This window comes from Neovison vison, chromosome 11, assembly GCF_020171115.1.
Source record: "Neovison vison isolate M4711 chromosome 11, ASM_NN_V1, whole genome shotgun sequence".
In the NCBI taxonomy this organism is placed as follows: Eukaryota; Metazoa; Chordata; class Mammalia; order Carnivora; family Mustelidae; genus Neogale; species Neogale vison.
Window position 1 is genome coordinate 155440974 of NC_058101.1, and position 12818 is coordinate 155453791.

Here is a 12818-nt window from a genome sequence, read left to right on the forward strand (position 1 = left end):
AAAATCAGAGAGAAGAGTTAAGATTTCTTGAGAAAATGATACTTAAACCTTGATCATAAAGATAAGTAGAAATTAATTAGATAAAAATAGGACCAATGAGCATTCCAGGCAAAGGTAATGTGTAGTGGTAGGTTGTATCTGAGGCGCTGAGGAGAACATGGTGAGAAGTCATTGGATTACAGATCTAAATTAGAAGGTAGGGCCAAGCGGATTGACGTGATATGTGAAATAAAAAGAGGAGTCAGGATTATAAAAGATTTTCATCCCAAGAAATGGAAAGATGGAGTTGCCATTAGCCAAGTTTGAAAAGAATGAAAAAGAACAAGTGTGTGTGTGGGAACAGGAGTTTGATTTAGGTGCGCTCTTATTAGAAAGCTGGGTGGCCAGGAATCTGTGATTCTTTTATTCCAGTTTCAGAAATTGAGATGATTCTAAGTCTCTTGCAGGCCTCTACATTTCTGGTTCATTCTTACACAAAAGTCTTTGAGGTCTTAAAGCCACTAGTAGGAGTTCACCCTTTGGATGAGTCCTCGAATACAGTTTTTGTCCCACTAAGTCCATAAAGCTTTCAAAACTTGTACACAAATTGTAAAACACTCAGCTAGGACTCAAGTTAATTCCCCACCCCACCCCATCCCCACGAGAAATGCAGCTCTAAATACTTGGCTCCCTCCTACGAATTTCCTTTATCTTACGTCAGTCACAGCCATGTTATTTTCCATTGTGTTTTTAACTCTTCAATGCACAGATTTGTTTTAAACTTGTCTAGTTGTTTTCAGTATAAAGTTCCATTTGTTTAAAATGCTGGTTTAGGGGGCGCCTGGGTGGCTCAGTGGATTAAAGCCTCTGCCTTTGGCTCAGGTCATGATCCCAGAATCCTGGGATGGAGCCCAGCATCGGGCTCTCTGCTCAGCAGTGCCTGCTTCCCTTCTTCTCTCTCTGCCTGCCTCTCTGCCTACTTGTACCTCTGTCTGTCAAATAAATAATAAATAAATATTTAAAAAAGATAAAAATAAATAAAATGCTGGTTTATACATTTGATGTTAAGTGGCTTAGCAATAAACCTCTCCATGTGTTAATTTCTCCACCTGCAATACATAGGTTATAATACCTAACTACCAACATCATTATGAGAATTAAATGATATCAGGTATAGATGCCTAAGAGATCAGGAAGCAGCTATCATATTTATCATATTTATTATAAATTAAAGTGGTCTAGGCTCCATCAAACTGCAGATATGAGTTCAGAAATGAGATCACTTTAAAACAATAATGATATTTGACTGTCGTATTGCTCACAGTAGCAAGAATCAAGATCCTAGTGCCTTGTTAACTTTTAGTTATTTTTCCGAGTCTCCAGAGGTATTCTAGAATAGTTCTTTTATATTCCTCTACTATGGTCTTCTTTTTCAATAATTAGTGTCATCAAACTATCAACTTAAAGCCCGCTTCACTGCATGTGTCTTCATGGCAAAAAAATGATTCCTTTTCCAAGGCAGAATGCTTTCATGTGAAATATTCAAAAACTTCACATATTCCTAGATGTCCCAGTTTTTCTTTAGTTCTCTTAATGAGACCAAAGCCATAAAGAAATGGGAAGAATGCACATCTCTTCAAATCTGTGTTTTGCCTTTTGAACAAATATCAATTACTTATATTTCTAAAACTCACAAAGTTCCAAATAATAACTGTGAACACTTTCTTCACAAAGCATTATAGTCCTACAAGACTGGTCGTGGAGCTATAAACTACAAAGTAAACTGTTCTTCTCCATCATACCCTAAACCTTCTCTGCCTCAGGAATCTGGGCACTGATTTATTCTCTACAAGTCACCTTTCCTTCTGTGCAAATCAATTCAAGAAAATAGATGCATCGAGATTTGTGGCCCCATGTGCCAAGACTTGTCTCAAACCCTGTTTATGTTGCCCAGCTAAATCTTTCATATAGTCTCTCAATGTCAAGATGAATTTAGCAGAGGTAAAGTGTTATTGACAAATATTCTAAATTTTTCTTAGAAGCACCCATAGTTATTTCTATCCTTTAAAAGTGGATGTATTTTATTTTCCTGTCTCAGTGAGAAAGAGACAAAGGGGAGAAAAGAGGAAGGAAAAGGACATCTTTTCGATGAATTTTGATTTATTTTTAGAGAGAGAAGGAGAGAGGGTATGAGCAGGGTGAGGAGGGGACAGAGGGAGAGGAGAGAGTGAATCCTAAGCAGACTCTGTGCTGAGAATGGAGCCAAGAGCATAACTTAAACCAAAACCAAGAGTTGATGCTTGACTCACTGAGCCTCACAAGAGCCCCACATTGTGATGTTTATTTTAATTCTTAAGAAAAAAAAATAAGAAAAATGTTTCTGCTAGAATTTCTTCAGAAATTGAAGTTTCTGAACTTTCAAGTAGTATGTCTTTCCACAAATAAGAATATATAAATTACTTAACAGAGACAAATGTCCGTTAATGAGAATGCATATGAGTCCGCACACAGTTTCCAAGAAGAGTTAATACTAAATAGTTAAGAGTAGTTAAGAATAGGTAAGGGTAAATAGTAAAGAATATAACTAATAAATATAGTACTTGATGCAGTAAAGAAAAGAAGAGCCAAGTATGGGAAGCAGACGAATTAACAGATTTGAGACATTCATAAATAAAAACTTCTAAAAAATTCAAAGCTATTTGTTTCAAAAATAGTGATCATGAGTAATTTGCTAAGAACCTTAGTAACTTGCTATAAACGTGATAGTTTTATTGATCCTCAATATGTTTGTACAGATGATGATGTTGAATATTTAAAAATGATTAGAAAGATTAGAAAGCTTTATATGCTTTATTACCAAAAGCTCTCTTCAGTGACTCTCTCCAATACTTCTCATAAGATAACCTACTAATGTTCGCCTGGTGCAAGCCTCAGATATTATTGTATTAGGAAGAAAGTTCTAGGATTAATATGCCAGAGCAGAGGGGAGCCTGGATGGCTCAGTTGGTTAAGAGGCTGACTCTTGATTTCTGCCCATGTCATGATCTCAGGGTCTTGGGGTGGAGCCCCACCTTGCATACCACGCTCAGTGGGGAGTCTGTTTGAGGATTCTCTGTCTCCCTCCTCCTCTTCTCTTCTCCCCACTATGCTGTCTCTCTCAAATAAATAAATGAATAAATCTTTTTAAAAAATATGCCAGAGCAGGAATCATAGGTGATAGGAAGTCTTCCCATATGCATCGCCTTTAACATTTTCAGAAAAGGAAGGGATAAATGATGTAGATATTTTTTAGCCAATTACTCCATGTAGTTTTGTTGGCAATAATTCCTTCTGATTCAAAATTGTAAATCTTTAGAAATAAAATCAACTGTCTCTAAGTGGTTGGATGGTTCTGTGTCATTGAAAGGAACATAACTAGTAAAGAAAATTGGAATATTTCTTGGCTCAAATTTTCTCATTTTTTATAGGCATCATTCTGCAAAGCTTGATTGTGAATCTCTGTTACGAAACATGAAGATTTTGCTTAAAGTGGTAGAAAGAAGGGAGTCAGCCAGCCAATCATTCTCTTCACTGTAGCCTCACTTTTCAGTTTCTGCTCACAGATACTTCCCAGGGATTCTCTGTAGACGTCAAAAGGATGGAGACAGAGTAATCTACTGAACTGTGAATACTTTAAAGATTCAAATTTGTGTTCCACATACTTCAGCTTCTTAGTACAGTACTTTGTACCTAATAAATTGTGAGAACTCAAATTTATTGTTTCAACATTTAACAGATTTTTAAGTGCCTTTTGACATGAGAAAGGATATTTTTATATAATAAAAATGCACTATAATTTTACAGTTAGTGAAATTCTCTCAGTTTTACAAACCTCTGTAAATCTTCTCCTCCACAAAAACAGTGAGAAAACTATCAAAAAAATGTGACAACCAACTTTTTCAGAACTCTGGCAAATAATCAGAGATTTGCAGTAATACATGAAGTAATTAATTCAAGAAAGACAGCTGAATATTCATTGAGAACAATGGAATTTGTGGCTGTAACTGTCCTATTCTTGTCCTCCTTCCTTGGTGGCATGGTAGCATTATAAACCAATGGCTTCCAGTTACAGGAAAAATCAATAACCTGGAAGTTATTGGAGTGGGCGGAAAGGAGTTTGAATTCCTTTAAAGCCTCATTGTTGGAGGTCACTATTTGACCTGTTTGGAGGTTTTCTGGAAGATTCCACTTGCAAGACTGATTCAGACCTAACTTGGAGCTTACTCAGTATGAAAAGTCTTTTTCCTGGCAATGTTTGTCAAAAACACTTAGAAACAATGTTTTAACTTCCTGGGTGCCTGATGCAGTGAGTAACAGTGGGGACAAGGAGCAGACTAATCAAAAAGCTTTAAAGGAAAATCAACGGAACGGGTATGCCCATAGAGGTTTGGAAAAGTGCACATATTTCTGGGTATCTAGAAGAGTGCACGTATGTATGGGGCAATAATCATGCCCAGAATTATAGGCCTAGTTGCATCCTTTCAAAATTCATATGTTGATTCCTAACTCCCAATACCTAAGAAAGTGACTTTCTTTGGAGATAATTAATATAAAATGAGATCATACAGGCTGGTTCTAATCTATGACTGGAAGAGGAGATCAGGACACAGAAAGGTGGAGAGAAAGAAACGGAGAGGGAATGACCATCGAAAAGCCATAGGGGAGGCCATTAGAGGAGATAAGCTGTGCCAACAACTTGATCTTGGACCTCTAGAATTGTGAGAAAATTAATTTCTGTTGTTTAAGCCATTTAATCCATGATACTGCTAAGACAGCCCTACCAAACTAACAGAGTTGTGTGCATGCTCAGGAAAGACCTGAAAGGATCTTAAGCTCTGAACACTGGCCGGCCTTGAAGCCCTGTGCAAATGGCAAATAAAGGCAAAGGCAGAGTTATCAATTGTCTGACTCAGTATTGAAGGTGTGACCTCATTAACACAGAGCCTCTAGAAAATTCTGGGAGACTTATTGGTTTTAGAAATTTAAGAAAATCCCAGTCCAATTATTAGGTGATTTCTAAGTCACCCAGACAGATAGTTCCATGGTCATACACAATAAAGAATGTAGACTTTACAGAATTAGCTCAGAAAAGCCAATTAAAGAAACAACAACAACCACCACCACAAAACTTAGGAAGGAGGGAGAATATTATTTTCAGAATTGACAGTATTATAAAAAATTTCCCATTTCCAGTAAAATATTATAGAACATTCAAAGGAAAAAAGGTCTGATTCATACACAGGGAAAAAAAGACAATCAATAGAAACCTCCCTGAGAAAGCAAAGATAGTGGAATCACTGGACAAAGACTTAAACCAGTTATATTTTTTTAAGATTTTATTCATTTATTTTAGAGATAGAAAGAGAGCTAAGAAGGAGCAGAGGGAAAGAGACAAACAGATTCTAAGCTGAGCATGTAGCGGAACACAGGACTCAATCCCATGGTCCTGAGATCATGACCTGAGCCAAAATCAAGAATCAAATTCTTTGCTCACAGAGTCACCCAGGTGCCTCAAACTTTAATCTAGTTATTTTATTTCATTTTTTAAAAAGATTTATTTATTTATTTGAGAGAGCATGAACAGGGGTAAGGGAAAGAGGGAGAAGGACAAGCAGACCTCCCACAGAGCCCGTCATGGGGCTCGATCCTAAGAGCCTGGGATCATGACCTGAGCTGAAGACAGACGCTTAACCGAGTGAGTCACCTAGGTGCTCCTAAACCAATTATTTTAAATACATTGAAAACAAAACAAAACAAAAAACAAACTAAATGTCGCAATAATATCTCCCCAAATACAAAATACAAATAAAGAGATAGAAATTATAAAAAAGAACAAAAGAGCAGTTCTGGAGTTGAAAAGTGGAATCACTCAATGAAAAATGCACTGGAAGGCCAGTGCTAGTTTCCTGTGACTACTACAGCAAATTAGCAAATTACCACAAACAGCAGTGATTTATTCTGCCACAGTTCCAGAGGACAGAAGTCTGACGTCAGTTCACTGGGCCCCAGACAAGGTGTAAGACCACACACCCTCCAGAGGCTCTAGGGAAGAATTCCCTTTCCTGCCTCTCCTGACTGCTGGTGTTTGTTGGCTGTGCACATCCCTCTAATTTCTGCCTCTCTGGTCACAGTGCCTTCCTCCTCTGTCTGTATCAAATAGACCTCTCCCTCTCTCTTGTAAGGAGACATGTCACTGCATGTCGGGCAGTCTTGGATAACCTGGAATAATCACCCTCATGCAGTGCAAAATGTGAGCGATTGTCAGTTTGGCATACATAATAATCTATTGTTTTTTAAGAGATGAAGGACAGGGTGTTACTGGGTCAGATCCAGGTAAGTTGGTTTATTTGTGGTTAGGAGCGTGTAGAAGTTTATTTTCTGATAACTGAAAGGAAGGTTTTGTAAAAGAAATGCAGGGAATGGTTTAAAGCAGCAATCTGTAGTTATGAGGGCTTTGACAGTCCTTTCTTCCCTGTGTTCTTGGCCTATGGAAAATGAGCAAATGCTGCTTAAGAGGACAGGTGAATTTTACGTAAAACCAGATGGTAGAGAAAGCTCTAGAATTATTGAGAACATGGTTTATTACGGATATTGTTATTGTTATTATTATCATGATCATTACATTAGAATAAACTTTCCAGAGATCATGGTGGCATGGAGTTCAACTGACCAGTAATAATAAGAGGGAAAGTGTCACAAAGTAATATAAAGCCAAAAGAATAGAGAGAGGAGAAACTTCTAGTCAGGTAGAAAGCATGAAAGACAGAGAGAGAGCCACTGGCCTGAGAAGTGACTAAGAATGTCCAGAACTAGATAGGACTTTAGAACTGCACAGCAGTTAATGAATGGTGTTAGCTGAGATCCTCCACTTTAAGAAACATCACTATCACATTATGATTGATATTGGATTTTAAAATTGTGCCTCTGTGTGTGGTAGATAATTCAACAGTGAGAGCTGTTAAGACCCATTTTCACTACTTATTAAAAATTCTGGCAGGAGGAATTTGATACTGCTGACATCAAGCTGTGACCACAAAGATTCAGGGCCTGGCAATGCTCTGAGTTGAGTGACAGACCTGGGAGGCTCTGATGACTGACAATCTCCAGCAAATAACATCAGCTTGACTATATCGGTTTCCAGCACGTGTGCTCAGGAAGTCTGTTGTACTTCCCTGAGCAAAGCTCTATAGATGAAAAGAATTATTTGATCTTAGCAAGCAGGCCCTGGCATTCTGTGGACCAGCCTAGGTGAAGGAGGAGCTGGATGGGGTGTTGTGACATTTGTGGGTTTCTAGGATGAACGCTGCATAAAACAGAAAACATTTGAATGATAAAAAGAAAAGTGCAGTAACTCTTTACTTTTCCTGGACACACACTCTCATTGTATAATCGCCTGGTGCAGTAACGACATTGATGGTAATTTCTCAATCTTAATGCACAAAATTTTAGATCTGAACAAAACGTACTATAGATGAATGACATAAGGTGAAAGCAGAATGAATTTAACGAGATATGTTACTAATCTAGGAAGCATCTAATTGAAAAAAAGAACATTACTGTTTAATCTGTAGGATAGAAGTTTTATTACCACTGAAAAGAATTCACAAAACTTGAAAGGTGATGCTTTTCTCCAATACAACCAATAGGAATTATCTCACAACTGAACTTCACTTTTCTAACGCCTGAATCACTAATAACACTTCTAACTAAAATTTGTAATTAAAAGTCAAGTTTGAATAAATACAAAATTTGAAAGCCTACTAATTTGGAAATGGCTTTGTTTCTAGACTTAACACAAAATAGTGTGACCTCTGACCTTTTGCCGAATACATACAAAATCTTATAAATACTGACTGTAGATCTATAAAGACCTACCAGTCATTCGATAACATTCACAGCTTAGTATAGAAAGTTTTCCTTTTTGTTTTAAAAGGTAATTTGCTTGCCATTTTTATTCTCTATTTGTAGTGACAATTATTGGGAAGACTTCCTGCTGTCGTTTTTTGTAAAATCTGAATGTTCCTCTTGTTTGTAGCTTGGTTGCAACAAAGGAAACAGACAGCGCACGGTCTCGAAGTGCTCCAATGTCACCTTCTGACTTTCTGGATAAATTAATGGGGAGGACATCAGGATATGATGCAAGAATCAGACCTAACTTTAAAGGTAATTGTTCCACTTATTATTTTGTATGAAATGTGTTTTGAATATGCCTAAGCAAGATAAATTTTCAGATTGATTCCACCGACAATTCTAATGCTTATTTCCAGTAATCTTTCAAGTACTGTATTACTCAATGATATGTCTTAAAAGGAAAAAAAAAAAAGCTAGTCTCATGTTAATAACTCTAAGAATTTGTCTTCTTTGGAACAATACTACTTCCTTGTCTTTCTTTGTTGTACTTATTGTCGTGATGATTCATTTTAGAAAAAATTTAGACAATTTCCTAAAATGAATATATATTCACTACATATATGAATATATAAATATTTTATTTTTATATTTTTGACAATTAATATATTTTCCTATTATATATTCCTAAAATGTATTTCTACTCACTGGAATGGAAGCTTCTTTAGAGATGGCAATAAACCATATTTTAATTCCCCACAGCAAGACTCTCTATATTGTGGAGAATCAGTTACTGAATTTATGAACAGGGAAAGGAGTCTGAAAACTAAAAGCTACAGATAACACTTAAAACATTATTCCATCTACCAAATATTTTGCCTAAATTTATAGGAAAGAGTATAATTGTCAATTCAGGATTTCTAAAAAAATTCTACTGTTTAATGTAGTGATAAGCAGCACATTTATACAGGATATATGTAGCCTATGTCCCATAATATGCCCTAGGTAAAAGATGAGAAAGCTACTTCCATGCCAATACTTATTTAATATATTTTGATTATTATTCTATTTTAATAAAGAAAATAATCCAAATGATAAGAATGCCATCCTCTTCCATGAGATTCAGTTAAGCTGAATTTTCACTCTTTAGGGTGAAAGGAAATACAATGTAGTCTACAATAATTTTTTTTTCTTGAATTTGTTCTTATAGGAGAAAAAAAGAAAAAAGAATTGCTTAGCAGTGGTTTAAGAATAATTATTTAGAGAGGACTGATAAATACTAAGAATGGGTAGCAGGAGAAAAAATTAAGAGTAAAAGTTGATAATTTATAAGTAAAAAGTTATAAATTGCCTTAATTTCAAAATGATTCTGACATGTAGATTGCTTTTCTTGGTTTGTTTTTAAGAATTTTGACCATATTTTTATATTTTTTGACTATAAGTATATTTTTTTAAGATTTATTAATTTATTTATTTTAGAAGAAGAGAGAGAACATCAGTGGGGGGTGGGCAGAGGGAGAGGGAGAGAGAGAGAATCCTAAGCAGTCCCCACACTCAGTGCGGGGCTTACTCAAGGTTGGGCTCCATGTCATAACCCTGAGCCTAAATCAAGAGTCAGATGCTTAACGGACTGAGCCACCCAGGTGCTCTGACCATAAATATTTTTAACTGCACAAGAGGAAAACACTAAATGTAAGCTGTGAGAAAGTAGTACAGCTTAAGGGATATCATACACAAATGAAATGAGATTTCAGCATTATGAAGATCTTCTACAAATTGAGGGAGAGCAGTATCCCTAACTTTAGTTTAAAACTAATTTTGAAAGGATCTTGAAAAATACTCAGTTGTCATATTAGTAAACATAGTCAGTCATTAGTGGATTCATTATGGTGATTCTATTTGATGATTCAGAAGTACTGCTTGGTTTTCACTGAAAACTAAAGGAGAAAATGTATCCTTTTTTTAAATATCTGTGAGCACTTAAAAAAAAATCACATAAACAGACTCAATGGATATCTTAATAAAAATACAGATAAGTTGTTAACCACACAACAGCTGTCCCAGTGCCTTTGCTGCTCTCTTGGAAAGTTTACTTTTATTTTATCATTTCAATCATTTAACGGACAAAGGAAATTTTGAGCCATCTGAAATGTGATTAATATTACTATTTATGTGTGAGACCTGGAAAAAACTGAGAAGATCTGTTCTTGCTTAAAATAAGTACAGATTTTCTTTAAATAAGCATACATTTCGAAAAACTAGCTGCTAACCAAAGCCAGTTTAGAAGTTAATAGATTTTTTTTAAATTGAGAATAGGAGAATCCATATTTACTTCCCAGTGTCCTTAAAGGAACAGAAAAGAAAGGGGAGAGGTTTTTCTCTCTCCTTTATGGTTTTTCAATATATCTTATACTCTGAATATGAGAAAAGCAAATGGATGCTCATTTGATTACCACATATAATGTCATTTTTAAAAAACCAATACCTTAATGGATTAGTTCTTAGCTAACACTCTTGTTTTTATGACCTCTTGCTAAGAGTGAACTGTTGTTGTCTCCAGGGAAGCTCACAACTTCCTCCCCAAATTAAGCATATTCAACACAGTTTCATTTTATTGAATAAAATAACATCATAATCCTTTGACGATCATCTCATTGCTTAATATTGAAATATAAATAAATTTAAGTATTTTTGAGGTACGGAGGCATTAACAAACTAAATCTTAGACATATCAGAAGATGATGGGACAGAAAGGAAGATTAGCCTTTCTATTGTCAGTTACCTAGAGACCCACCATGACTCTTTTAAAAAAAAGTTAATTGGGCAGAAGTATGATGAAAGTGTTCTGGTAATGTGGCTATTCTACTAGTTTTTTTTTTTTTTAATAAGCAAAATTAAGTAATTTTTTTAAAAGAATAGGAATGGGGGACACCTGCATGACTCAGGGTTAAGCCTCTGCCTTCGGCTCAGGTCATGATCTCAGGGTCCTGGGATCGAGCCCTGCATCTGGCTCTCTGCTCAGTGGGGAGCCTGCTTCCTCCTCTCTCTCTGCCTGCCTCTCTGCCTACTTGTGATCTCTGTCTCTCTGTCAAATAAATAAATAAAATCTTAAAAAAAAAAAAAAAAAGAATAGGAGTGGGAATTGGCCAAAACAGGTGTAACAATATATTACAGTAGCTTAATAGATTTAGTCCTCATATCTTCGCAGATTAAAATGCTAATAAACACTAATAATAAACATAATTTACCTGGGTAATTTCTTAGACAATAGGCAAGTGTTTTCAAAATATAAAAACATTGGGAAAAACCTCTCGGGGTGTTTAAACTTGCAGGGATTTACAAATTTTGTAAGAGTAAAAACATAAAATCTCAGTATTGACCTTCTCAGACAATTTACAGAGAATAAGTAAGAATGCTCAATCTCATTAGCAATCAGTGAAGTACAAATTATAATAATAATGTGATAGTATTTTCACCTTTCAAAATATCAAAATTTAAAAGTAATATTAATTATCTCAGCTCAAATACATTATTATGAAATTATTTCTGGAATACTGATTTTAAATTTCGGATTGTTTTCACAAATATATATATACATCAAAAAGGAAAATATATTGCAGGGCATAGTGGAGAAAAACTATTAAAAAATATCAATTGGCTTTGTTAAAATGTTATTTTGATTTTGTTCTTTCATATACTGCTAACTTAACAAATCTAAATGTAGACATTTTTCTGTAACATAAATTATGATAGTTGTTTGTATTTTTTTTCACATTTCTCTAAAACAACCTACACGTTTAAAAAAATCTGACCTGTTTAAGTTTATTTTTTTTTAAGATTTTATTTACTTATTTGAGAAAGAGAGAGCATAAGTGGGGTGAAGGGCAGGGGGAGAAGCAGACTCCCCACTGAGCAGGAAGCCCAACGCAGAACTTGATCCCAGGACTTTGAATTCATGCTCTGAGCCGGAGGCTGATGTTTAACCCAGGCACTCAAGATTAAATATTCTAAATAGGTTATTAAAATATACCACACAAAAGTAGAAATAAGTGATTCTCTTAAAACACTTTAAATTGGTACCAAGCCCAGATAGGACAGTCTCTTCATCAAAAATTATCTCAGTAATTAAATTAACTATAACTATTAGCTACTTATAAAAATAAATATTGAAAGAAATTAAAATATGTAAATATCCAACCTCACCAACATTTTATTTCTTCTTCACTAATTAATCAACTGTTCTCTTTCCCTCCAGAACGCTTGTAACTTATCTTAAACTTTTATGAGAATCAATTTTCCCCAAAAGAACCTCTGTACCTTGAGGATAATTTGAGTATGAGAACAACTCCAAATCTCTGTTATATCTTAGTTCTATTATCTATAAGGATTTCTTGAACTAAAGAATACACTTAATAATGGGACGCCTGGGTGGCTCAGTTGGTTAAGCGGCTGCCTTCAGCTCAGGTCATGATCCCAGCATCCTGGGATCGAGTCCCGCATCGGGCTCCTGGCTCCGCAGGGAGCCTGCTTCTCCCTCTGCCACTCTGTCTGCCTGTGCTCACTCTCTCTCTCTCTGTCAAATAAATAAATAAAATCTTAAAAAAAATAATACACTTAATAACAACAACTGGTTTTAGAAATTATCTGAGAGGGCGCCTGGGTGACTCGGTGGATTAAGTGTCCTAGTCTTGATTTCCTCTCAGGTTATCATCTCAGGGTCATGGTATTGAGCCCTCCATTGGGCTCCTCACTGAGAATGAAGCCTGCTTAAGGTTCTCTCTCCTTCTCCCTGTTCCCACGCCCCTCAATAAAGAAACAAACAAATAAACAAACAATCTGAGAGTCCTCTAAAAAGAGTTAGCAAGTAAATCTCCACCTGTCACGAAACTTGTTAATCCTTCAACAGAGGATAGAGTTTTGCACAAATCATTATTGCATAAAATTTGGTCTTA

The 12818-nt window shown here is 35.6% G+C and overlaps 1 protein-coding gene across 1 annotated transcript in view; it reads left to right on the forward strand.

Annotated features, from left to right (window-relative positions):
- The window catches only part of GLRA3 (glycine receptor alpha 3), a 193447-nt gene that overhangs the window by 37348 nt on the left and 143281 nt on the right, over positions 1–12818 (forward strand). Inside the window, exon 2 of the mRNA XM_044225074.1 lies at positions 8054–8181. Within this exon, the coding sequence (XP_044081009.1) occupies positions 8054–8181 (128 nt within the window). The remainder of the gene's footprint in view (positions 1–8053; positions 8182–12818) is intronic.